This window comes from Heteronotia binoei, chromosome 1, assembly GCF_032191835.1.
Source record: "Heteronotia binoei isolate CCM8104 ecotype False Entrance Well chromosome 1, APGP_CSIRO_Hbin_v1, whole genome shotgun sequence".
Taxonomy (NCBI): Eukaryota; Metazoa; Chordata; class Lepidosauria; order Squamata; family Gekkonidae; genus Heteronotia; species Heteronotia binoei.
Genome location: NC_083223.1, coordinates 166,174,708 through 166,202,411, shown reverse-complemented (window position 1 = coordinate 166,202,411; position 27,704 = coordinate 166,174,708). Strand labels below are relative to the sequence as shown.

The 27,704-nt window shown below is 43.0% G+C and overlaps 1 protein-coding gene and 1 non-coding gene across 2 annotated transcripts in view; both read right to left on the bottom strand.

Annotated features, from left to right (window-relative positions):
* The window catches only part of EFCAB2 (EF-hand calcium binding domain 2), a 54,950-nt gene that overhangs the window by 18,791 nt on the left and 8,455 nt on the right, over positions 1–27,704 (bottom strand). Inside the window, exon 2 of the mRNA XM_060259259.1 lies at positions 553–637. Coding sequence (XP_060115242.1) covers positions 553–637 — 85 coding nt within the window. The remainder of the gene's footprint in view (positions 1–552; positions 638–27,704) is intronic.
* On the bottom strand, positions 27,553–27,623 carry TRNAP-CGG (transfer RNA proline (anticodon CGG)). The gene has a single exon. It is a non-coding gene; the product is annotated as a tRNA-Pro (tRNA).

Genomic DNA, 27,704 nt, shown 5'->3' with positions numbered 1-27,704 from the left:
GCAGAGCAGGTACCAGCCTGAGGCACCTGAAGCCCTAGCACCGTGTCTGCTTGTTACAGGTCTCCAAGTTTGATTTAAAGTTCTTGGTGGGTTTTGTTGATTTTTACCCATTCAATGGAGCCAGTTTATTGTTGGTGCAGTGCAATTTATCAGCTGATAAAGGAGGTGGGAGTGCAGAGCTCAATATTCAAACAACTATTTTGCGTGTCACCACACACACATTTACCACCCCCCTTCTTCAGATATCTGAAGAAGGGAGCACTGACTCACAAAAGTTCATACCCTACCACAAATTAGTCTTTAAGATGCTCCTGGACTCTACTGCTATAGACAGAATAACATGGCTACACATCTTGATCTATGTCTTTTATTGTAAGAATTATCAGGAATGTTTTGGTTGTTTTACAAGTAATCATAAAGATTTTCTAGAGCAATTAGTTGCCTTTCTTTGTCAGTAACACACTAGCACTTTTAAAAACAGCTGTTAAAATTGTAATAATGGTGTCACTGCCTAAATCAACATAGCATTTCTTAACAAAGGATATTACAAACCTGACATCCACAGTTTTATTGCATTCATGATCAAACACCTCAAAAGCATCTGTGATCTTCTTCTGGATGTCTGCAATTATAGACTCTGGAAAACAAAACAACACCCACATGTTACAATTAATTTTACTTTAACTTCCCATCTTAATTTTTCCATTATCCTTTGGCTGCTAAATTGATTCTAATTTTGTCTTTAATTCTGTGGCAGAATGGCTTTAGCTGGGGCAGAAAGTCACTTCTTGCCCCTGCTTTCTGATAGTGTACCATCACCCTACATAAAAACTAGCTTTCCTCTCTCTCCTGGTGTCACCCAAGGTCAATGCCACAGGATTGTATTCCTTTAGCATGCCAAGTGGTAAGGCAGTGACTAAGGAGGTATGAAGATTCTTTTAAAAACTATTTCTACAAGACACAAGGCACAAACTCAGAATAGCTACAAGACAAGTTCCAGGTACAGTTAATCAACATAAAGAAAAAAGAAAGTTATTGACTAGTTACAATCCTTGGAAAATCTGGTCTTTGCTGATTGCATGGTTACCCACCCCAGATGCAGTTGCAATATCCTCTACTATAAATCTCCTCTCATCACAAATGCACACAAGTGTGCTGCTCTCAACAGTGACCAAAAACACAACAACAATCTCCCACAGAAGACCCCCAAACAAAGTAACAGTTCCCAATGTGGACTGCCTAAGGCTAATCTGGGTGCCAGGTCCTGGGGCCCAAGCCTCCCCAAATCAAAAATTCAAAACAATTGTCTGAAATTTAATATACATGACACAAAAGGAAAAGGAAAAGAAGAAAACTCAGGTACCAACTCTTAGATTATTTATACCATGGTTGCACGATTAGGTGGAATCACCAAGGCAGGAGGAGAAGGGAACAACAGTTAGTCCAAAACAGGCCAATGAGAAAGGGCTTGCTGTTACACTTCCCTCTTATAGAACAAAATTGGAGTCCAGTAGGACCTTTAAGGCCAACAAAGTTTTATACAGAATGTAAGCTTTGCTTTCATGTGCTAAAAGCACACTTCATCAGACAATGAAATGGGGTAGTTAGCAGTGCTACATATAACTTGAGGGCAGTGGTTAAGCATGCAAAATAGTATAAAGTTAGAATCCAATGGCAAGATAGTGAAATTAACAAATTGAAAGAATAACGGTTTGGTCTGGATAGTATAAATTGCTTGGAAAAACAGCAAAAAGTAATAAATTTGTCAGAATAGGAGAATGATGGTGTGAATGGCAGTAAATACTTGAAATAAATGACTGGCTACGTCGATGGTGTCAGAAAAGATTCAGATTTCTGGACCATGGCTTATGCTTTAAAGATGGTGGTCTTCTAACGGGAGATGGTTTGCACCTTACGGTGGTAGAGAAAAAGGTGTTTGGTAACAGCCTTGCTAACCTAATAAGGAGGACTTTAAACTAAATTGTATGTGGGAGCAAGACAATAATTCAAAGCCTCGTATGATGCCAGAAACTGGGGAGAAGAACATTAAAGATTTGCAGAGAGTGGTGCATATGCTAGGTAATGTTAACTTGAAGGCTTGTACGGAAACCAAACCCTCGGGATGCATAAAATGTGGATTCCGATGTCTCTACACTAATGCACAGAGTATGGGAAATAAACAGGAGGAACTGGAAGTCCTAATAAAGGAAGGAGACTATCACATAATAGGCCTTACTGAAATGTGGTGGGAAGACACTCACAACTGGAATATTAGGATTCAGGGGTACAACTTATTTAAAAGGACAGACAAATGAGAAAGGGCGGAGACGTAGCAGTATATGTGAAGGAGGTATATACTTGTGAGGGAAAAATGTGAATCGGAGCATGGCAGCTCAGTTGAGAATCTCTGGGTAAAAATAAAAGGAGTAAGAAACAACAGTGATATTATTGTGGGGGTCTACTATAGACCACCAAGACAGGTACAGGACTTGAATGAGATACTTCTACAGCAGATTGCAAAGTTCTCCAAGAGAAGAGATACAGTGATCATGGGAGATTTCAATTACCCAGACATCTGTTGGAAGTCCCAACTCTGCTAAAAATGAAAAGTCAAATAGATTCCTGACTTGTCTTGCTGATAACTTCCTTTTCCAGAAAGTGAAGAAGGAAACAAGGGGATCTGCTATCTTGAATTTGATTCCCAACAAGGAAGAATTGATTGAAGAAGTGGAAATAGTGGGCACCCTGGGCAGTAGTGACCATGTGATTTTGGAATTCACAGTCTTAGGGAAGGGGAAAGCTATACGTAGTTGGACTTATAGGTTGGACTTCAGAAAGGCAAACTTTGATAAAACTATGCTGGGTAAAATCCCATGGTCAGAAATACTTAGGAGGAAGGGGGTTCAGGAGGGGTGGGAGTTTCTTAAAAGCAAAATACTGAAAGCTCAATCACAGACGATTCCTATGAGAAGAAAAAATGGGAAAAGCCTAAAGAAGCCAAAGTGGCTCCATAAACAGCTCTGTAAAGACTTGAGAAATAACAAAGACTCCTTTAGGAATTGGAAGGAGGGCCTTATAACCAAGAATGAATATAAACAAATCACCAATGCTTGTAGAGAAAAAGTTAGGAAAGCTAAAGCTCAGTATAAGCTTAGGCTGGCCAAAGATGCTAAAAACAACAAAAAAGGGTTCTTTTTTAAAACGAAGTCCTCAGGGCCAGATGAATTGCATCCAAGAGTTCTAAAAGAGCTTGCGGATGTAATTTCTGAGCCTCTGGCTATTATTTTTGAAAATTCTTGGAGAACAGGAGGTGCTGGAAGGTTGGAGGCAGGTGAATGTTGTCCCCATCTTCAAGAAGGGAAAAAAAGAGGATCCGGGTAACAACCGACCTACTTGTGTGTGGCTCCTCCCTCCCTGGCATTTTCTTCCCATCCAGGAAGTGCCAGGGAGGGAGGAGCCACATGCCCTTTTTGGCTGCAGTCTGTTTGAGCTGTTGCCAGCTTGGCCCGGCATGGAATAAGCTCCGTGCTGATTTCTGAGCGATGGGGCCGTCGGGCGGGGTGGAGCAGGGGGAGGAAGGGCTTTGTGCAGCATGAAAATGACCTCCCTGAGGTGGGGAAGGGAGGGAGAAGGAGGCACGGAGGTGCACGACGGGAGGGAGCGCAATGCGAGGGAAGGCAAGGGAGCGGGCAGGGGACTGGAGGCCCCACAGACTGGCGTTGAGGGCTCCGTGGCCAGATTTCCCAGCGAGAGTGTCCTTTTTTTCACTCTCTCCCTCCCTTTTCCTTCCTTCCTATTTCCTTTCTCTTTCTTTTTTTCTATATTTGTTTCCATCTCTCCCTCCCTTCCTTTTTCTTTCTTTATTTTCTTTCTTTCATCAGTATTTTCTCCTGTCTTTCTTCCTTCTCTCTCTGTCAGTCAGTCTTTTCCTCTGCCTTCATTCCTTCCCTCCTTCTTTCCTTGCCATTGCTAATCTGAGTAGACCTGGGGGGGGGGGAGAAGCTTTAAATGCCCTGCCATTTCATGTTTTCCCAGGTTGAGAGCATTTTATATTTTTAGTTTTCTACTGTTTGGTCCTTATGCTTTTTCTTAATGTTTTATTTTTACAATTGCATTGCAAAATCCCACTATTCTCCTACCTTTCCTAAACAAAATATTGGAAGAGTTTTAGGCTTGTTTGTACATCATTTCCTGTCTCCTGGCTCCACCACCAAATTTTAGTGGGCCAGGAAGGAGAAGTGTAAAAATAACCGGGCCACAGGGGTGGAAAGTTTGGGAAGCCCTGCCTTAGGTGATGACCAGAACAAGCTCTCTGCTGGGTCTACTCCATTTTGAATGGAATATTTCATTGGCCTGTTTCTGATCAGACTCCATTTAGTTTCCAGAAATAGGAGCCTCACTCTCTCTAGCTATTTGGGGTGCTCCTGTATAAGCAGGCAGCACCTCTTGGCCACATCAGCACATGCAGCATTTCTCAGCCCTGCAACTCAAATAAGCTGCATCTGCCAAAATCCATTCTTGTGTACAATAACTGAAGAGACAGCAAATGAACTTTTCCTTCTACTGAAGTAGAAGGTAGGCAGCCGTGTTGGTCTGAAGCAGTAGAATAGATTTTGAGTCCAGTGGCACCTTTTAGATCAACAAAAGTTTATTCACAGTATGAGTTTTTTTATAACATTTTATTGTTAAAACATATAGTACGCCACTCAGAAAATAAAACCACGCACACACTTATATACAATATACACTGAAGCATAAGCATCATATTAACTTCTATGCATCATTTTCCATCTTATATCTATTTCAAGGACTTTTAGTTTTAAATCAAATTTGTTAATATTCCAGCTCTTTCCGTTTTTTATATCTTATTATTTTAACTAAAACATCTGTTTCCTAAATCAACTTATGACCTTAATCCACTCATATAATGGTTTCCAAGTTACTTTACATTCTTGTATATTGCCCTCCTTCAATTTAACAGCTAAGAAATCCATTTCAGCAGTCTCCAATAATTTTTGAAGAAATTCCTCCCTTTTGGGAATCCCCTGTTTTTTCCAATACCTAGCATATACCAATCTAGCTGCCGTTACAGCATGAAGTAAAAATCTGTTGATCAATTTGGGTAACGAATTCGGGCACATATTCAACAAATATTTTCAACATTTTTTGGATCCAGCTATTTACCTGTCCCCAGTATTTTCTAGCCTTCTCGTATTGCCACCAACTGTGGTAAAAAGTACCTTTTACCTTTTTACACTTCCAACATTTGTTTGTTGTGTTCGGAAACATTTTTGACAATTTCTCTGGTGTGATATACCATCGATATACCATCTTATAAAAGTTTTCCTTAAATATGGATGATCTTGTTATTTTTATATTCTCTGTCCATAATTTCTCCCATTCTATCAACTCTATATTATGTCCAACATCTTGCATCCATTTTATCATATTTTCTTTAACAGTTTCATCCTGCATTTTCTCATTCAACAAAAAATTATAAATTTTTGTAATCAATTTCTCATTGATTCCTAAAATTATTGTGTCAAATTCATTCCCTTTTTTTTACTATGAGGAGGGGGATACAGGGGAAAGTCAGCTGTCCCCTACAAATCCCTGTAAGTACCCCACAATACAACTAGCCCAGTGGCTAGCACTGTGTAATTCACTCATTGCTTTCCTGGGAAGAGGTTGCCAGAGAAAGTGAACAAGGGAAAGCTGAAGACGGAGTATGGTAATATTCTTGAGTTCAGTGGCAGAAGGCAGGTTAGATAAAGGTAGGAAGGAGAGAAGGAAGCTGGAAAAGGAGAGAGGATATAGAAGCTTTTGGAGAAGAGAAAAAGTGGGGGAGGGAAAATGAGATGACCCTGTCGGTGCGGACGCTAGCAGAGTGAGCGGTGTGATGAGCCCGACACTGAGCTCCAGGAAAGAAATCAGCCAGACACCTGCAACTAGTGCCAAAGTAGTGTATTTACATTATATACAGTACGTGCTCTCTAGTGCAGTCCAATATATTGATCACAGGAACAAAACGCTCCGCCAGCAAGTCAATTCTCAGAAAGAGACCTGTGCATTGCAGACACAGTTCATTTATAGTCCAGTCAGCCAATCCTGGCAGTGCATTGTCATGCTGACTCAGCAGGTTCCTTCACCTGTCCTCAGCCGGCTCAAACCAGCCTGCTGATAAGGTCACTGTGACCTAGCATGCCTGCTAGATCACCAGCTGTCATTACAGAGCTGTCAAAGCTGGGTTAGGATAGATTCTTTCACCAACAGACCCCTCCCACAAGTCTTTGCTACTGCTTGTTTTCCATATTTTCCACAACCTCCGGGTGCAATCTTTATCTTTTGTTCTAGAACTACAGACCTTTTATTCAGAGCACTTCTTTCTTTGTAGGAAATTACAGCATTGTCATAGATCTCAAGAGCTTTAGATGATTTCTCAAGCAAGATCCTGAAACATGAGATTTTTGTGCGAAGCTGCTATTTGGGTTAGCAGCCTCGAATTCAGATACTTCAGAAATTTTAGATTACTCTTTGTGAGCAGTGGAGTCGGGAATTCTCAAATCAGGTTTTTCTGACTATTCCCATCTGAACACAGCAGCTATAACATATTCCTCTGGAGTACTGAGGTCCTCAAAGCTGCAGTGGGTCTGTTTGAACATTTCTTCTTCAAAGGACCATTACTGAAATCAGTGAAGAGGAAAGAAGCAATTATACCAGCACAGGTAGAATAGTCAGTGTTGTTAAGAAAAGGACTTCCAGTTGATAAACTTTGCTAGATTCCACCACTAAAGATTTTATAAAAGCACATTTTACCATTTGTTGTTCTAGTACCTATGTTTCAATCATATCCATTTCAAATCCTGCTAATACCATTAACTAAACAGCTGAAATTGTTTGAATAAAGGATGCCATCAGAAAAGGTAGACAGTACAGATAAAGATAAAACTGTCTGCTAAACAGGACCAGCACCTACACCAGGGGTCCTCAAACTACGGCCCGCGGGCCAGATGCGGCCCGCTGAGGACGTTTATGCGGCCCGCCGGGTTATGGCAAAATCAGACCGGAAGTGACGTTCGACCTAAACTCGCGTTAGCAACGCACACTTCCGGCACTGGGCTGAGGCGGCGGAGACAGAGTGTGAGGTGATACCGAGGTGAGGTGAGTTCCCAGGCTGGGGTGTGTGGTGTGGGGAAGGGAGAGAGATGCAGAAGACGGAGAACTGACGGCCCGCGGCCTTGTACAGTAACGGCAGTCTGGCCCTCCATCAGTCTGAGGGACAGCGAACTGGCCCCCTATTTAAAAAGTTTGAGGACCCCTGACCTACACCATTGATGGGGAGAAGTCTAGCCTCAGGATATTAAAATTTGATGTTCTAAATTGCTCTTTTCCTCCATGCAAAGTATAATCTAATTCTCAAAAGGGTTCTAGCTCCTATTGACTTACCTGAAGTTGGAAGATGCTTCTGAAATCAGCTCAGTTTGTGTTTATTTGCTAAACGGGCCATCACAACACAATGTAATCAATTCTAGAAGGATATTTCTAGTTTAATAGCAGAAAAAATACAATAGACACCTTTTAGGATCCTTATATACAATATCTACATATTCTATATAAGCAGTATAGGAAAAGTTTGAGTTTTAATATATATCACTGATATTGATATTAAACCCACCACTGTGTCAGAACTTGTAACTATTGCTGAGGCTTCACTGTAATGTAACCAGTACCTGCTTTGTACTTTCAGTATTGCTCATGCTCAGATTGTAACTGAACCAAACTGACTCCATGTTGTAACCTCTTAACAACCCCAAGTGCCTATGTAGCAATTAACCTTGCCCTACTGGTATCCAAAATATTTAGGGCTGTAGATTGAATTATGGTGTGTCTCTGCACATTCTCACACTGGTGCCCTTTGAAGCCAAGCCGTGTGGCCTTCAGAACGAGGAGGCAACCTCCTTACTGATAGTGGATGGTGGGAAGACAGATGTGCTTGCAATGGTGTGAATTGTGGCTTTGTGATGTGTTTGCTTTAGTGTATAAAACTGTACTAGTGTTGGCCCTTGCCATCACTGTTATCTCGTCTCTTCCAGTACTTAGTTCTCTCTAATAAAATCCTAGCTTTGAAACCAAGTATGGGATCCGTTTGAAGTTCTTAAGTTCTGACACACTGATATATGGTCTAAATGAATTTTCTTTAGCCAAATTAAAAAAAATATTAACATCTATAGATACACATTCTTGTAGTATCTATATATATTCTACCACAACTTGCACTGGAATAAGAAATATCTGTTGTCATATACATACACATATATGTAGACTATGGGAGAATCCTAAATAAGTTTGCTCAGGAGTAAGTTCTATGAATAAACGAGGCTTACTACAAATGAGGCTTCCTATCAGCAGTGTCCTTATGATTTCACTTCAGACTGCATGTACACACGCACATGTACCTAATCTCCGGCATATACCTCAATGCTGAAGCATATCATTCAGCTGTATTCAAGTAGCTGCTATCAAGTACTGGTGTACTGTATTCAAGGTATTCAAGTAGCTGCTATCAAGTAGCTGCCATCCATTTCATCAACTTCATAGTACAGTTTCAAAATCTGATCATTATATCTGTTCTTTAGATTATTCAGCACACAAATAAAATAAAAAAACTATGGTACATTAAAAACAAAATGTGCATTTCCAGTTGCATTGCTGTTTTCCAAATTTTTTCACTGGCCAACCACCAAATGGTGCCACTTTTCATTTTACCCCTGTTATAAGCCATTCTTTTACATCATAATGTAGAACAACTATGCATATATTGGGTCCCTTAAATCTTCGTTCGCGAAGTCAAGCCGAGAGAGAGAGAGAGATATTGGGTCCAGTTTGGAGTCAGTTTGGTGTGGTTAGGAGCATAGATTCTAATCTGGGAGAACTGGGTTTGACTTAGGGTGGCCATAATGTCTGAAGGCCAGCCAGGGACACCTGGGGGGGGAAGGTAGGGGTGCGCGCGCGCCGCCGGAAACAGGAAGTGATGTCACTTCCGGAGATGTCATGCCACCGCCGGAAACAGGAAGTGACATCACTTCCTGTGACGTCATTTCCCCCGTGCCACCTGCCGGAAACGGGAAGTGACATCACTTCCTGTGACATCATTCCCCCCCCGCGCGCCACCTGCCGGAAGCAGGAAGTGACATCACTTCCTGTGACATCATTTCCCCCAAATGACATCATTTCCCCCAAATGCCACTGCCGGAAACAGGAAGTGACTTCACAGCACTTCCTGTGACGTCCCCAAAAATCCCCCAAATATCACCGCCGGAAACAATTTTGTTCTCAAATCCTGAATATACTTCATCAGTATATGGGATAAGGCACTTTCTCAACTGTGCTGCATAATGCAGGCTATTTATTTTGTACTGTTTGCTCTGTTGGCTCTATCTGCGCCACCTTCATCACTTTCGGGGTGTGGATCCCCCAGTGGGGTGGGCTCCCGACTCCCTCCGCCAGCTGTTTCTGATAGCCCTGTGCCCCCTCTTTCATTTGATATGTGTCCCGTGCGGGTGCCACCCCCCCGCCGGGAGATGCTGCAAAATGAGCCCCCTTGAGGCTTATGGCGGCAGGGCTCGGGGGAAGCGAGCTAGACTGCTGTTCTTTTGAGGGGTTATAGAGTGTTTCGAGCCCGTCCCTGTGGCATCCGCTGCCGGCGCTGGCCTCTGGAGGCCTCCAGGGACCAGCGCCGGCCTCTCTGCGCTGCCTCCGCTGGTCTCTGGAGGCCTCCAGGGACCAGCACTGGCCTCTCCGCTGCCGGCGCTGGCCTCTGGAGGCCTCCAGGGACCAGCGCTGGCCTCTCCGCTGCCGGCGCTGGCCTCTGGAGGCCTCCAGGGACCAGCGCCGGCCTCTCCGCGCTGCCTCCGCTGGTCTCTGGAGGCCTCCAGGGACCAGCGCCGGCCTCTCCGCGCTGCCTCCGCTGGTCTCTGGAGGTCTCCAGGGACCAGCGCTGGCCTCTCCGCTGCCGGCGCTGGCCTCTGGAGGCCTCCAGGGACCAGCGCCAGCCTCTCCACCGCTTCCCCGGCCTCCGCCACCGCCGCCGGGCCCCGCGCGCAGGCGGGGAAGGCGGCGAGTGAGGGAGGGAGCGTCCCCGCGCATGCACATAGCCCGCTGCAATCGCCCTGCGCACGCGCAGGGACGCTCCCTCCCTCACTCGCCGCCTTCCCCGCCCGCGCGCGCGGCCCACCGGCTCTCTGGCTGGCTAAACCGGGACCTCTAATGGTCCCGGTATAGCCAGCCCGGGAGCCGGGAATTGGGGGCCAGAACCGGGACTTTCCCGGGAGACCGGGACGGTCTGGCCACCCTAGACTCCCCACTCTTTCAAATGCAGCTGCTGCGTAACCTTGAGTCAATCACAAGTTCTCTCAGAGCAGTTCTCCAAGGAGCTCTCTCAGCTCCACCTACCTCACTATCTTTCAGAATTGAAGTATTTAACCTCCATGGTCTTCTCATCCGTGGACCTTTGAGTTTTATCATTACAGGGCTATGGTCAGAAATAACTCTTGGTTGAATTTCTGTGTCAACTAAATCTTTAATCATACTTGCAGAGAGCCAGCACATATCGATTCTTGACCAAGTTTGGTGGCTAGAGGAATAGTAAGTAAAGTCTTTGGAGTTAAGATATCTTGTTCTCCATACGTCAGCTAGATCCATATCTTCTGCTAATTTCTAAAAACTTGTTGGCAAGTGAAGACCTTTACTTTTCATCTGTTTGTGCATTTTTTGTCCAGTTGTCTATCAGAAACTGCATTGAAATCTCCTATTAGGCAATATTCTACATAGTCCAAATTTGATAATTTAAGACGCAAATCTTGAAAAAATTTCTCTTGGTGATCATTTGGGGCACAAATATTTACCAGTAGAATTTTTTTATTCTCCACTGTAATTTCCACTAATAGAAGTCTTCCATCTTCAGAAGCATACTGCAATTGTGGGTTAAATTTATCTTTAATGTATATTGCAACTCCCATTTTCTTCTTGTTCATGTCTGTTGCTGTAAATGGCCTTGGGTCAGCCATATGGCCTTGGGTCAGCCATAGCTCTAGCAGATGTTGTCCTTGAAAGGGCAGCTGCTGTGAGAGCCCTCTCCAGCCCCACCCACCTCACAGGGTGTCTGTTGTGGGGGAGGAAGGTAAAGGAGATTGTGAGCCGCTCTGAGACTCTTCGGAGTGGAGGGCGGGATATAAATCCAATATCTTCTTCTTCTTCTTCTAAATAAGTTACCAAGTTTTTTATTTTTCAAAAGATGTTGATCTTTAGTTAAAATATGTCTTTCTTGTAAGCAGTTTATATCCATTTCCATTTTTGTCAAATATCTAAAAGTCTTCCTCCTTTTGGCAGGAGAGTTGAGTCCATTAACATTAATTGAATGTTATTGAAGCCATTATGGGTTTTGCTTATCATTATCTTTCTTATCGTTTTTGGAATGCTGTCTTGTATGATATCTCCGTGGTTCATTTGGATTCTCTTCACCAGAGCTTTCTTCCTCCTCCTTCTCCTCCTTTTCTTTGCATTAGCCACATGTAGGATATTTCTCTTCCTCTTAAAAAAAATCTGTTAATGCTTGATATTCTCTCTTCTTTTGTCTCACAGGCCAAGATATCTCTCTTAAAACTTTCACCATGTTTCCAGCTATCATCATAGGTCTGTCTCTTACTTGCTTCAAAATGTCATCTTTAGTCCTCTTTCTTGTGAGTCTCAAATGGAATTCACTGGATAATTTGTTTCGTCTTGTATAACTCAATGGCACCCGTCTAACTTGATCAAATGCTTCTTCCATCTTCTGCGGAGTCACCTGTAAAATTTCAGCCAAAGCTTCACTTAAAATTTTCTGTAAATCTTCAGATTTCTCTTCTGGTATATTTTGAAACCTCAGCATGTAAGCGGCTCTGTCTACTTCCAGTTGCAAGAGTCTAGAGTAATGTATATTCTGTTCTTTTTCCAGATGTTCCACCTTTTGAATATTCTCTGTCACCTGACCATCTAGTACTTTTAAGGCTTTGTTGGTCTCAGCTGTCTGTCTGCTATTCTCCAAAAGCTCTTGTTTGATCTCTTGCATCTGTTCACCAATATTATCTACTTTGGTAGTCAACTGTGTTATAGCAGTCATTAGGGTATTTTGCATTTCTTTCATATCTCCCTGCATGGTTGTAAATTTCTCTGGGCCGGGTGCAGCATTAGGGAAAGGAAATGGTGGCTTTCCTTCCCTGTTTTCTTTTTTTTTACTGTTTCTTTGAAGCCAATCCCAGCTTTATTTTCCATTCTTATTAGAGTAAGCACACTCACAGTCACAAAATTCAGTAATACCTCTTCAACGTTTGTTTTGAAACACTATGTTCCTGTTTATAACAGATAAGCTAATCTTCACCAAGCAATGTCCTTATTGCAAAAGAAAACAACCTTCTAGCTTCTATCAACGATTTCTGAGAGCCAAAACAATGATAAAAGTAATAATAAACAAAGCTTTTCAGCCAACCACACTAAGTAGTCAATAAGCAAAACAATTCAGATCACTGCAACAACAACAATTCACTCTTACAAGTCCTCTAGCAATGCTGCTTCAGTTGAAGTCCAAATCACCACAGCATCTTTCAAATAACTTCAAATTCCAGAAACATCAAGGTGTAAATTTGTAATCCAGGGCTGAATGCCCTAGTTGTAATCCAAGAATGAGATCCACAATTAAAAGTTAAACCAATGATGCAAACAAAAAAACCCGGAAATCAGGCACTCCCCCCAAAAAAGGGTACACACAAAAAAAGGAATCCCAAACCAAAAAATATTAAAACCATATCAAAAAATATTCCAACCAGAGATAAAAAAGCCACAGAAAAAATAAACAAGTTTAAAAGGTTTTATCCATATCATCCAACAAAAATAGCTAGAAATCCACTTTGGAAACTTGTAGAAGTGTTCTTCTTACAGCCAGAAATCCCGCTATGATTTATGTCAATATCAGATACCCACCAGCCTTTAAAAGTTAGTTAGAACTTTTGTGAATTCATTCAGAGCACTTCAATTTAAAGATCAGCGTATTTATAAGCCCACTGTCTTTCACATCCATATACACTTGCAAACAAGCCTCTTTCCCAAAATCCAAAGCATTTTTCCCTCTAAAGGGAGTTTGAAGTTCAGCCATCAAGTCTCTTATATAACTAAAAATTGGTGTGATCTCCTCATGCAGGTATTTTCTATGGTACCAGGTTAGGCAGCAACTTTTATAAGCCTTGAAAAAGAATGAGGGAGAGTTCCCTCCCCACTCAGTCTTTTGCCCAAGTCTGCTTCAGTCCTGATTCTCCTTTTTCCTGCTTGTCAGAGCTATTGCCATTTTTTAAAAAGTGTTGGAAAATAACACAATTGTAGAAAGATCAATGTCACTTATCTTGATAGTAGAAGATTTCAAGGTCCAGAGTGTAGAGAGCCAAAGAAAGAAGCCGGTGGCAGACCCTCTTGCCATTTAAAAATGGCGATCGGAACGAAGAGGTTAGAGGCAAGCGGGATTGGGGAGCACCGCCTCTGCTGACACCCCCATTCTACTGCTTGAGCCCCTTACCTTCTGGGACCCTTCCTGGGCCCCAGAAACAAGTCGTCCTTCGAGGGTGACCCCTCTACAGACCGATTTGGGAGCAGCTCTGGACGCATTGGTCCAAGCCGCTTCCAGCCAGTTTGGTGTAGTGGTTAAGTGTGCCGACTCTTATCTGGGAGAACCAGGTTTGATTCCCCACTCCTCCAATTGCACCTGCTGGCATAGATTGCCCGGGAGAGCCGGTTTGGTGTAGTGGTTAAGTGTGCGGACTCTTATCTGGGAGAACCGGGTTTGATTCCCCACTCCTCCACTTGCACCTGCTAGCATGGCCTTGGGTCAGCCATAGCTCTGGCAGAGGTTGTTCTTGAAAGGGCAGCTGCTGTGAGAGTCCTCTCACCCCCCACCCACCTCACAGGGTGTCTGTTGTGGGGGGGGAAGATAAAGGAGATTGTGTGTCGCTCTGAGACTCTTGAGTGGAGGGCGGAATATAAATCCAATGTCTTCTTCTACTGAAAAGCTGAAATATCCAGCCTTTCTCACATCAGCCAGAATTGCATCCTTAACTTTTTTTGCCATGAGTTGAATCATTTCCTCACATATAGTTTTTGACAAATAAGAGGGATTGCCTGATCCAGAATGTCCATACCGATTGATATGAGCAAGCAAAAATGGATCAAATTTTGCCACTAGTTCTAAAACACCAAGATAATTGCCATTATTTGGAGATCTAAAGTGTTCATTGTCTCCTCTGAATGGTAACCCTCATTCTAAAAGAGTGCATATTACACTGGCCTCCTGCCTTCTATAGGTAGTTCTGGATCCCTCTGAGGATCCCTTCCCACTCCTGCCTTCCCTGATCCCCAAGGCCTCTCTCTGTCTGTGGGCAATCTGCAGCAAGAGCCTCCTGGCCTCTCTGAGGGCTTCAGGACAACTCACCTCTCCCAGGCTGGCTGAAGCATTTATATCTTCTGACTCCGCCCCCTGGCTTTCCTGCACTTTATGGCCATAGAGGCATCTGGAATTTGTAGACCTACCCTGGAGTTTTGCCTTACTTCCCAGGTTGGGTGACCATTTTAACTAAACAGGCAGCCCAATCCAGACATAAGTGGCGGCCGGCCGTGGCGTAGCTGCTGCGCCGCTAGTAGACTTCCTGAGGACTTCGGCACACTGGAGCATGTGGAGGGGAGAGGCGTAGCATGCCATGAGGGAGACGGTCACCATGGCAACGCCGCTGGCATAGGCACGCAAGGGAGTTGGAGGCAGCTGGAGGGGAGGGCCAGCCCACCCACCCCCCTCCCCATTGGCCAGTTCAGGTGCATGCACCATGGCTCATGACAGTCAGGGATGGGGAGAGGTGGCCAGAGAGGCTGATAGCCATCCCCAACCCGCCCCCAAACAGAGAACGGAGCCAAATGATGGGCAGACCATCAAAGGCAAAGGAGAGACGTCCCACCAACATGGGGAGGGAACAGGATTGAGGTTGGGCATGCGTGCATGAGAAGCCTGGCTTGGTGGCGAGGTGGGGGTGGAGGCGAGACAGGCCACGGAGAAGCCGTCAATCCCCTCACATTCTCCCACTGTCAGAGACTCTGCCAGTGGCAGGCAGACAAGCAGGAAGTACCAAGTGCAGGAGTTCGCTGTCATGGACAGCAGCTGGAATGTGTGTCTGGGAGTGAGCAGCCCAGCAGCAGACACCCTCCCACCCAGAGACCCTCTGTGTTGCCCTGACGCCCCCTGCCAAGTCCACGGAACACCTCCCCCAGGGGCCGCAGAACTCAGAGTGTGAGCGCATTAGCCGCAGAACTCTGAGTCCACTTTATCAATCCCCCCCTTTAGTGCCCTGCGCACAACAGCCCTGTGGGGTTGGGTAGGCTGTCAGCCCAGGCAGGCTGAGGGGCAGCACTCCCCTGTCCAGCTACGTGGGGGGCAGCATGGCAGCTCATAGACTATTCCCCCCCCAAACCAAGTTTGCCCACCTTCCCAGGCATTCCCTCAGAGAGGCCACTGATGGGGGGGTTACCCAGGGAACGTGCAGCAGATGCCAAGCAGGAGAGACAACAGAGGGCACAGCTCAGACTTTATTTTTACGGAACAGAGTGCAACAGTCTCCCTGGTGCACGCTGGGCAGTCTCACCATGGGCGGGGCTCCATTCCGAGTGGCTAGCAGAAACAGCTGAGGGAGTGGGGGGGGGCGGTTGAGCAACACACACAGAAGCCTCTGTGTTGAAGTCCCACCTGCAAAACGGAGATAGAAACCAAGAGCACCTGCAGGGGCTGTGGCTGGAAGAGCAGGCTGCGTTTCAGCTGGGCATTCTCTTAAAGGGACAGTCTCTGACCCACCTTCCCGCAACGGGGCAGCTGCCACACACACACACACACCGTGCCCTGCCAGGGGTTGGGAATGCAGCAGAAGGCAGACCAAGAGAAGGGAGCAGGCAGCAGCACAGGGGAGCGGGGTCCGTAAATGCCCCCTGCCAGAGCCCACTGCCTAGTTCAAGTGCCAGAGATGCTCACACACCTATCAGTCGAGAGCAAGGGGAGGGGGAGGCTAGGGGGGAACAGTGGAACTTACCCAGCTATCGGCAACAGCCCTCACATGCAGAGCCTCCGGGAGCCCAGAACCTGTGGAGACCTGGAAACAAGAGCAGTTAGCCCCAGGGGAGAGACCTCTCTCTCCCCCTCGCAAGTCAAAGATACTGTCAAAGCAACCGCACAGTGCAAAACCCATCACCAGCGTGCCTGCCTGTCCCTCACTCTAAGTCTGTATGGCCGGGAGCTCACCGGCAGAGCTTCCCACCACGTGCTCCTCTCACTAACAACTGAGTTGTGCGAGGCCAGAGCAGAAGTATTTCTAGGAGAGGGGAAATCGCAATTGGCTGCTGGGGAGGGGGCTTGTCAGCCCGAGGCATGAGGGGATTGGCAAGGCAATCATGCCACTCCCTAAGGGGTTTGCGAGCTTCCACAGTGGCAGAGACAACCTTTGTTTTTGGTTTCAACGAGTGCCTATGGGACACGCCGCTATTTTTGCCGGCGTAACATTGCGCCTCTCAGGGGGGGCGTGTCATGGGCCAAACTGCTCAGGAAGCCGCCTAAGCCTGGCCACGCCCCCAACTCCACCTCCTCCTCTGCCTGAACGCCACGCTCCACCTCACTTCTGCCCACACTCGGGTGCAGCCTTCAGGCACGGAGCGGTGCTCGGGTGGCCCCCTGCCCACATAACTCCCCTCCACTGTGGTGGTGCCGGTCATACGTTGGTGCAAATCCTTCCTGCACCCACGTAGCGGCTTGTCTGCTCCCAAAAGACTTTCCGCCCCCCCCCTCTGAATTGTGCTATAAACAACCTAAACTAAAGCAAACACAAGATGGAGTCTATTCTGTCACATCCAACAAGCCAACCCTATAGCACAACATCATTTTCCAATCTGAACATTTTCAAAAGTTTATAAACTCCCAAAATTGCCAAAAGGATTTAAAATAATTTTCTCCAAGACACATGCAATTAGGAGGCTTGAAAATGATGCAAAAACATAGCTTAATAATGAACTAGAATTTCTCATCTAATAATTCCAGCAGCAGCAAACACCAGGCTCCCATCCAACAATCAATACTAGCTATTTAAAAGAGCCAACTGCCAAAAAAATGTTATATAAAATAAATATGTAAAACTTTGATTAGATTCTGCAATGGCTTTAGAACAATTAATCTACTATTGATGTATGAAGCATCAATTTGGATTTATTGGCATGACAACTGATACCATCAATATTTCTTTTCATATCCAAGAAGTTCTGAGAAAGGGGTTGCAAGTGCATGCTGCAGGCACCGACAGGGCTCTGTGAAGTGTGAAAGATAGACTTCCCTGCCTGGGAGGGGTGAGGCCAGTGCCAGTCACATGAGCTTGCTCTGTTCAAGCCAAGGAGAAGGGAAGGAACTTGGGAGAGCTTGCTTGCCTGGTCTATCTGCCCCAGCCGGCCCTCCACTCACATTCTCCCACTGATTAAAGTGCAGCACGTACTGCTACTGACCTGACCCTTGAGTTAGGGAAGGCTGTGCAGCTGGTCGTTGTTGACTCTAGGCCGCTGGCTCTGGAGTCCTGGAGTCTGTACTCTGAATAGTGGCACCAGGGACCTAGAAGGGGAGGGCTTGTCAGTCCAATCCCTGCACAGTCTCATCAGGACTGGCCTTAAGGCAATTGGAGCAATTTAGCCAAATTGGGCCCGGCAGGCCACTCCTAAGGGGGCCCCCGCATCAGAAGAAGAAGAAGAAGAAGATATTGGATTTATATCCCGCCCTCCACTCCGAAGAGTCTCAGAGCGGCTCACAATCTCCTTTACCTTCCTCCCCCACAACAGACACCCTGTGAGGTGGGTGGGGCTGGAGAGGGCTCTCACAGCAGCTGCCCTTTCAAGGACAACCTCTGCCAGAGCTATGGCTGACCCAAGGCCATGCTAGCAGGTGCAAGTGGAGGAGTGGGGAATCAAACCCGGTTCTCCCAGATAAGAGTCCGCACACTTAACCACTACACCAAACCGGCTCTCCCGGGCAATCTATTTGGATTTTATTTATATCTCTAAGATTCTGCAGACTTTGGCTGTGAACTGGGACTCCACAAACATTTTTCCAGTTGGACCCCAGAGTTTCAAATTGGGCCCCACTGGCTGGCCGTGAATCTCAGAGTTGCTGGGTCTGAGTTGCCCTGCCCTTACATGAAGTCTTGGGTTTGCAATTTTGGGAGAGGGGAGACTGCCTGCTGGGGGGGGGGCAGGGCTGTGGAGGCTCCCTAGATTTAGAGGCCCTAGGCTTCAGCCTACTTAGCCTATACATAAATCCGGCACTGCTTCTGATTGGTACAGTTGGAGGCTTGAGGTGGGGAGGAGGTTCAGCTGGGAGTGGCTTTCATGGCACAAGACTTTCCAAGGAGAGAAGAAAGAAGGCACATTGGAATTAGAGAAGTGTCACATCTGGAAGTAAAATTCATAAGTAACAAGGCGGTGTCACTAGAAGATTTTTTCCTGGACAAGACTAAGGCAAGACAAAAGAACTTTGTTTCAAAGAGCACCTTGACTGGATTGGAACATTCAAAATAATAGTCACAGAACTTGGAAGTGCCTGATTGGGTCATTTTCTTCCTAGGTTTTTCACTGTCCGGGCCTGTCTGCATCTCAGTAAGATCACCATTGTACTTTTGTGGCTATCATGTGATAATTCTAAGTAGCCTGCTCCCACGTTCTTTTTCTGTCCTGCTTTCCTCTTTTGTCCTGTAAATACCCACCAGAACAACTCTTAGATAAAGGCTGGTCAGCAGTTCATGAGTTTAGGCTGATCACAAGCTAAGTGATAGACATTAAAGCCTCCCAATGGAGGCTGAAAGGTCAACGCAACAGTATAATGCTGAGCTTTCTTAATAGTAGGCTCAATTGTATAGATCTGCATAGAACTGTCTTTCTAGAGAGAGGCCTGCTTTGGCCCTGAACTTCAGATACTCAAAAGGCAATGGAAAGTTTTCTTCTTTAGGATGCAGGGTATTTTAAAAAGAGTTTTACTCTTTTACTCTTGATCTGGACAGCCCAGGCTAGCCCAATCTCATCAGATCTCAGAAACTAAATAGGGTTGGCCCTGGCTAGGATGGGAAGTCCAGGGACGTGATGTAGAGGCAGGCAATGACAAACAACATCTGAATGTCTCTTGCCCTGAAAACCCTGCAGAGTTGCCATCAGCTGGCTGCAACGTGACAGAAAAATAAAAAGTGATCCAAGATCATAATAGATTAATTGACTTTTAATCATCATTAAATATATACTTTCATCTCAATAAATCTCAATGTGGGCATAATACAACTTGTAGTTTACTTTAAAAAGAAGCTGCCACTGATTGTTAGAAGCAACCACCATGCTTACTATTTTTTCTTCATTTCCTATTGAAGTACACCAGAACTAGACACAAAAATAAACAAGTATACTGACAATTTTAGCTCACTCAATTAAAATTTGCCCTGACTAAAACAGGCCCCTAAAACTAGGTCAGAAACATTCTATGTATTTTTAAGATCATTAGCAGACCAAGTAGCTTCTACAGTGTTAAATCAGCCAGATACAGTGACAATCTGTATGCAGAAGGCTCTGCTATGCACATTAGCACCACAGGTGCTAGAAACCTTTTTGCTTATTAAAATGAAGCTACAAATACCACTAAATGCTACATATACTCATTCTATCTGACTTTGCAGGTATATTGACTGTATTTTGAATAAAAATGAAAATAAAAGCTAGTTGCCCTACAACAGTCTCTCCAAGTTCAAAAGGGCTGTCTGTGTAACACAACCTTTATAAGACTTAATGGTTTGTGTATCACAAAATTACATTCAAACACAACACAGTTCAAAATAATAGGACCCAATGGACACTAGCCAGGAAAGCTCTTGGAAACCCAGCCACAGCAATACTCTAAAGATTAATTATAGTCAGTATGATCATTGTTATTGTGCGGAGTAGGATAAAGTTGAGAATGTCAACTGTAGTTTTCACCAGAATCCTGGTTAGCAGGCTAAAATCTACAAGCTTCCTTCAATATTCTGCCAAGCTTTCTTAAATATTTTGTCCCAAACACCCAAAGACATAAATTGAATAATGATGTCCCTAGGACAGCCCTGTCTCACTGTTGTCATTGGACCTACCCTAGTTGCCCTGATAATAATGGGAATTAGTTCCTCATCCAACTTGAAAGTTTTTCCAAACCACAAGGCTAAATAGCTCCCCAGTTCCATGTCCTCTTCTGCCCCCTCCTCTATGCCACAACTCTTAAGATTATGTAAGCACCACCAATTTTCTAGGCTTAGAATGCTGTCTTTCATAAGTTTTTCAGAGATTTGTAATGCTTTTATGTTTTCCTGGATGGTGTAAACCATTTCTGTTGATGTGTCTTTTAACTCTACATTAAGAGTATCCAATTTTGTGTTAACTGTATGGAATAGTTCCTCCAATGAGGTTTTAAAATAACAGCACCTATCGTCCCTGCAATCAGCCAGAATTTGCAACACAGAGGGGCTTCAGAGCCCTCCAAGTTGGGGCAAGGTGTTTTAAAGCCAGGCGCCACATTTGGACTCGGGAGGTCTCGGATTTAGCGGGAGCTCACAAGAGCACAGCTCCTGAACCTTCCTGAGAGTTCCACCTTCTCCTTCCCACCTTGTCCATTGAATAGTAGGTGCAGCTGCATAACAATCCCTCCACCACCTATTTTTCTACAAAACAACCTCTGGGCCTTGGAGTCAGCTATGCACTTGGCAATTTAGTAGTGTCTCCCAAGGCAAAAATGGTTTTTACCATTTCTGTGGTCGTCTGAATTGTCTTAGCCTTTACTGCAGCATTCCCATGGCAGGTAAGGATATTGAGTTGTCTGCGGGCTAAGGCTTCTGTTGTTGATTAGAGGCTAGCAGATCAGAGGTCTTTCTATGTGTGTCTGCCATGATGAAGTGTTGCTTTGCCCCCCCCCCATTCCATGACATAAAATTACCCCCAAGTGTGTTCCTTCTGCATGGCTTCGCGATGGAGAAACCACCTGAAATGGGAGAAGGTGTGTGTATGTCTCTGACAGGATGTGGAAGATCAGAGTCTAGGTGGAAGGAGAGGGAGAGGGGGGCTGCAGGGAGCCAAAGGATGGTATGGACAGCCATCTGGGCATCAAGATAGTCAAAAGAATGTAGAGGTAAGATTCCAGGAAGGAAAAGCTGAGTGGATGAAATCAAATCATACTCTGCCTACCCTTAAGAAGAGATATCACTTTGTGTTAGCAGTGGAAGAAAATCCTGCAATGAAAACCAACTGAAAATGGCAGGGTATGGCCATTTCCATTTTATCTGACTTGTGCCAGTTGATTGCATTTGAGAAGTGTCAGACCCCTCATGAGACAAACTGATGCCACTAATCAGGGACTCTCAAGATATGGTCTCGGATTGTGGTGCCCCTGAAAGCAAATAACCACAAAAATAAACTTAAAGAAAGTTTATTTTACAAAATAGGCATGAAAGCATTGGTTTTAGTGAGCCATACAAAATAGCAATGTTGTTCAATATAACTAGATAACTGGGTATAAATTCAGAGAGCTAGATATTATCATACAGAGTACAAATGTCCAGATGGAATCCAAGGGTTTCCCCGAATGGAATTATGTCAGGAGGCTGTTCAGCATAATAGGCTCTAGTCTTGGTTAGGCTAGGCAAAGAAATGCACTCATGTTATTTTTATGCCTCCCAGACTCCCATGGTGTAGCCAGTTAAGGCTATTCAGCTATCTCAGCACTAAAATTCAGTTGGTGCATGGCTACTGCATTACAGTTAGCCCAAAAAAACTTAGGTTCAGCTCTTTCAAAATGCAGCCAGGATGCAAATTAAACAAATACAATTTATTGCCGTGATTGAGAGAGAGATTTAGAGAGTTGTATCTTTATTTTCACTTTTAAAATGCCAGAACCAAATACCTCTGAGAAAGAGAGATTAAACTAGTTTTGTTAAATATTTACTGCTTCAGTTCTAAAATTTCAGGCTCAAGGAAAGGCATTTGAGCATGTACACAGAGTGCCTAAGATCAGCCCCAAATTGGAGCCTGGCCTAAGGAAGTTAAAGATTGCAAATTTGCAGTCCTCCTGCCCTTCCCCCATTAGGGAAGGAATGCAAATCCTCTTCTCTTTACTCAATCTGAAATCTTTAACAGAACCAGAAAAGGGCAAAAGGAATAATATTTTTTTTTTAAAATGCAGTGCCCTGAGACATTAAGAAGGAAATAAAATTTTCACCTCAAGTCTCTCCTCTTAAAGCACAAGCAACCAGGTGCCTTTAGAGAAAGAGACCTGTCTTATTTTATAAATCAGATACATAACTAGTTAGGGAAGAAGAAATTTGGTCATTTGAAAATTTTAACTATGTGACTAAGTTGAGGGGAAACTCCAGGTATCACCTTTTTCACATGCAAATAAGGAAACATGCAGAACTTGAATTTTCTCCTCTCAGAAAGAAAATCTTGTCTCTGATACAAAGCTAATCTAATCTCCTTAAGAGAAGTAAATTGTCAACATCTTTGCAAAGAGTCAAAGTTTTCTCTTTTGCAAGGAATTTTTGTCCTAGTAACTTTCACTGGATTTTGGCTAGGAAAACTTTTGCAGACCCTCTTTAGCTATTTTTGGAAAGAAAAGACACTTAGCCAAATTTAGCCTTAATAACAGAAATAAGAAGTGTAAAATCTGAAACCCACCCCTCACCAGGCAGATACCTCATCACCTTCCCCATCTTGTGTTTAAAAGTTGCTTAACCTGGAAAAAAACCCTGTATCCTGGAAAATTTATCAAGATCAGATAAGAGAATACTGGTATTAACTGCCCAGCAAGGGTTGTTATCTTCTCTTTCTATCTTTTGTTAAACCAGTTTTTTCTCCCCCAGACTTAGAGAAGGATCTTTTATATATATGTCCCATAGTATCTAAGGGGGGAGGCACAATTGAGATATTTTTCTGAATTCTCATCTTCTCCTGATTTTGGGTTTAAAGATACAAATTAAAACTTTTGAAATTCTGCAAGAATGTCTCCATAAACAAAACAAGTAGTTCTAGAAGACCACTCCCAGCCAGGAAGATTCCTGGAAGAAAAGATGTGCATATGTTGAAAGAAGCAAGCCAGTTTGAAAGCTCCTTGGTTTGCTCAAAACACTACTGTGTTTTGCAAGGGTGCCAGTCTCCAGGTGAAACCTGGAGATCACTCCTAAAAATATAATGTAATGCCCAGAACATTAAGGCCAGTGCCTCTGGGAGAGAAAGTGGACTGCATGCCTTGTAATCTTCAAATTTAATTCAAATATTCAGAAATCTCCAGCCTGGAGCTGGCACCCCAAAGTTCCACTTTCAGCTAATCTTTCTCTGCTAGAGAAAAGACCCTGCCTGTAAACTGCCCTGAAGCTAAAAGTTCTCCTAGATTAGAAGCTTTTCCTCTAATTTATTTTATTTTATTTTTTGCTTTACCTTTTGAGGCTGAAAATATTTTTCTAGTGGCCATTATCAGTTTCCCTTGTACTTAGATTTTGTAGCTTTAATTTTAAGGGGAACACTTTTAAGATATTCAGCTTATGATCTCCTTTGTTTTAATGAAATGGTACACCTAACAGATCTCTTGTTAATTTTTTTAAAACTGAGAAAATGGGTTAAAAGTTTATATTTGCAGTCTTGGGTTTATATGGAACATCTATTCTGCTAAAGCAATACAGTATCCAACCTTTTGGAAATTTTATTTCTCTTGTGATTTTTGTTAAGTACATCTCATACCAGAAGCATGTGGTCTTCAGGTGTTGCATCTGGCAATTTTTCTGTCTTACTTCGGGCTGCTTCCCAATTTTTCATTTATTTGGATCTGGGGGTTCCTTTTGTTGTTGGTACTGAGTTTTTGTTTAGAGAAGTGTTTTGAAGTTCTGCCTCACAAATTTTGGTTTCTACAAGACCTCTTTTCATTTGAAGTTATAACGTGTTATAGAGAAACATCTATACCCTTCCTTGGATGGAACTGCCCTCTCACTGTGTATCTTCTCTCTTAAATCTTGAGAAATACTTTGTTTTGCCAGTGATCCAGTTATTCTCAGTGTCGTGTTTCCCATAGAAATACCTTTTCTAGATTTGTTGGTAATTCACTAGGCAGAATTCCTGAAAACTCTTGGTCTTCGCTAGAAATCTGGACTTTAATAATGTTCTGCATTCCTCAAATGTATATCTTCATTTGATCTCTTAATGTCATTTATAGTTATGTTCCATCTATGAACTGTGGATATCAATCTTCCTATTCAGCTATTTGGTGAATCTCTTACCTGAGGATAGAGGCATCTATATGCTTATCGATCTTATTTTATGCCTCCATCTATAGAATCTTGTTAGAGCTTGACCTTTTCTGAGTGTTTTATTTAGAAAATCCTTTCTATGTTTCGTCTTCTTATACATGGTAGGACTCCAATTCTGCTTGATTTTGTGTTTCAATCCAGTCTACAGTCCTGGCCAGGCTTGCTACTGGATAACACATTTCCATTTGCTTGTTTTAAGTTTCTGCCTCTCCATTATTTCAATCTTCTTTGTCAAGGTGTATTAACCAGAATTTGCTTTCCAGGATTGTTTTGCTATATATAAAGGAAACCCGGATCTGCAATTCAAGTTTAGTGCATGCTCATTATTATATAGTAGTTTTAAGAATTGCTGTTATGTCTGCTAAGAATTGTTTGTTTAAGGATTAACTATTATTTGCTTTTAGGATTTTTGTTGTTAAAAGTTTGTTGAAACCCACTCTCACATCTATGTGAGACCCACAGAACAAATTTTGGATGAGCTGGCACAGAGGAAAATGGGGTTCAGTGGGACTTGAACACCCCACTGATTCCCAGTGGTTTAAATTCTCTAATCCAGTTCTCTAAACATTATGGGTCTGATCTCTCGCATACATGTATGTTAAATCTAGCATTGTTCTATTGAGGCCTCAGTTTTGTTTTGTGTGTTTGTATTTGAAGTTGTTCTTATTTTTGACAATTTCATGTATTCCAAAACTATAGCAAAAGTTTTTCTTCCCTTTTTGTGACCATAGCTTCTCCCAATCTGCTAATGCAATTGTATGGCCTATATTCTGCATCCATTTTACCATACTTTCTTTAACAATTTCTTCTTGCATTCTTAGTCCTAAAAATAGATTATATATTTTTGCAATCAGTTTCTCTTCGGTACCAATCCAAATTAGATCTAAATCATTCATTTTTCTTTCAAATCTCAATATCTTATCCATATATCTTGACTGAATTTTTGTTTTGGTCCACCAATCCAACTGCAAGTCTGGATCAATCTTCAAATTCGCATGGCTATCCAACAATGTATGATAAGTAAATATTTCATCCCAATTTAACAAGTTAGGGTGTATCAACACTTCCAATGGGGATAACAACCTTGGCACCTTGTTGAAAAATTGCAGTTTTATCCATTGCCGTGTTTTGTATAGTGTTTTCCTAATTTCATGTCTGGTAAATAAGCTATTTTTGAAGGGGGGTTGATACCGCATGTAAAAGTGCCATCCTCATAGGAGGTCTGCGCCTTCTACAGCCAATGTCTTTTTATTAGCTAATGTGACCCAATCTTTAAGCCACACCAATGAACAGGCTCTATGGTATAACTGCCAGTCCAGGAGGCTGAAACCACCTCTCTGCTTGATGTCCTGTAGAACTTTCAATTTTAATTCTGGGTTTTTTGTTCTGCCAAATAAATTTAGAGATTAAGGTATTCAACTGCCAAAAAAAAGGTTTCTGGAAGGATTATAGGAATCATTTGGAACAGGAACAATAATAATAATACTTTGGGAGAATACCTTGGGAGAACATTCAATTTAATAGACACAATTCTTCCTAGAAGCGACAATGGTATATCTCGCCACCTCTCTAGGTCCTTTTTGATCTAAAGGCCCTCTCAAGCTAGTTTATCATAATTATTGATTTTCAATTTTCTGATTCCTGCCATTATAATAATACCTAAATATTTCACCTTTTTCTCGTGTCCAAAGCCTGATTTAATTTCCAATTCTTTAATCTGTTCTTTGCCAAAAACATAGTTTTCTTATAGTTAATTTTCAAACCGGTGACTTGACCATATTGGATCAATTTGTTTTTCAGAATTTCAATTGAGGAGTTCAGATTTTCCAAAATAAACACCACATTGTCTACAAAGGCCTGTACTTTGTAATGTTCCCCTTTTATTTTTAGTCTCTTAATCTCAGATTCTTCTTGTATGGACTGAATCAAATATTCCAACGATAGCACAAACAACAATGGAGACAAAGGACACCCTTGCCTGGTACCTTGTTGAATATTTATTGGTTTCATCAATGTACCATTGATGTTTACTCTTGCTGTTTGTTTTGTGTAAATAGCTTGGACCATACTTTTAAAATACGACCCAGAATTGATCTTTTCCAAGCACTTTAACATGAAACTCCAGCTGACATTATCAAAAGCCTTTCCCGCATCAAGAAAAACGCAAGCAACTTGTTTATCTGGGTGATCATGATAATATTCCAGAATATTTAAAATATTTCTTACATTCTGCCTCATTTGTCTCTTTGGTAAAAATCCAGTTTGGTCATCCTCTGTTATCTGCGACAATACTTTCTTGAGCTTTTGTGCTAAAATGGCAGCAAAAATGTTATAATCAGTATTCAAAAGTGATATTGGTCTATAATTTTTTATGTCCGTAGATTCAGATCCCTCTTTGTGAATCAAAGATATCATGGCCTCGTTCCAAGAGTCTGGGATTTTGGCTGTACTTTTTATACCTTCTATAACTTTTTTGTAAGGAAGCAGTAGCTCTTCTGAAAAAAATTTGTAAAATTCCATTGGTAAGCCATCCAAACCTGGAGATTTGTTATTTTTTTGTATTCTTATCGCATCAACAATTTCTTGAATTGTAATCTTTGTAACTAAAATCTCTTTTAATTTTGTGGGAATTTTCTTCACCTTAATTCTCTCAATATGTAGGAAATGGTTTTTCCATTGTAAATAATGTTGCCAAATGTGGACTGCCCATAACTGGCAATGTTTCCAAGTATGTCTGAATGTGTGTATCTTAATCACCTAGGCTACAACAAGGTGTTTGCCATAAAAGCACATGAGTTGATCCAGTTTATAGCATGTCACTTGCATATGTCCCTTATTATTGCTTATGCGTCTTAGAAATTGAGATGAGTTCTTGCATTCTTGCATCATAACTAGCGATGTTTTATTGATAAAGAAATACGTTCTCTAAGATCCTTCCAAGATCTATGTTCACAAATTTAGACTGGACATATGAACATATGAACATATGAAGCTGCCTTATACTGAATCAGACCCTCGGTCCATCAAAGTCAGTATTGTCTTCTCAGACTGGCAGCGGCTCTCCAGGGTCTCAAGCTGAGGTTTTTCACACCTATTTGCCTGGACCCTTTTTAGTTGGAGATGCCGGGGATTGAACCTGGGACCTTCTGCTTCCGAAGCAGATGCTCTACCACTGAGCCACTGTCCCTTTTCTGCAGGAATGAGACTAAATTCATCCTTAAGTACTCTCAGTGATGCCCCATGAAGTCCAGAAGGTACACGTGAAAG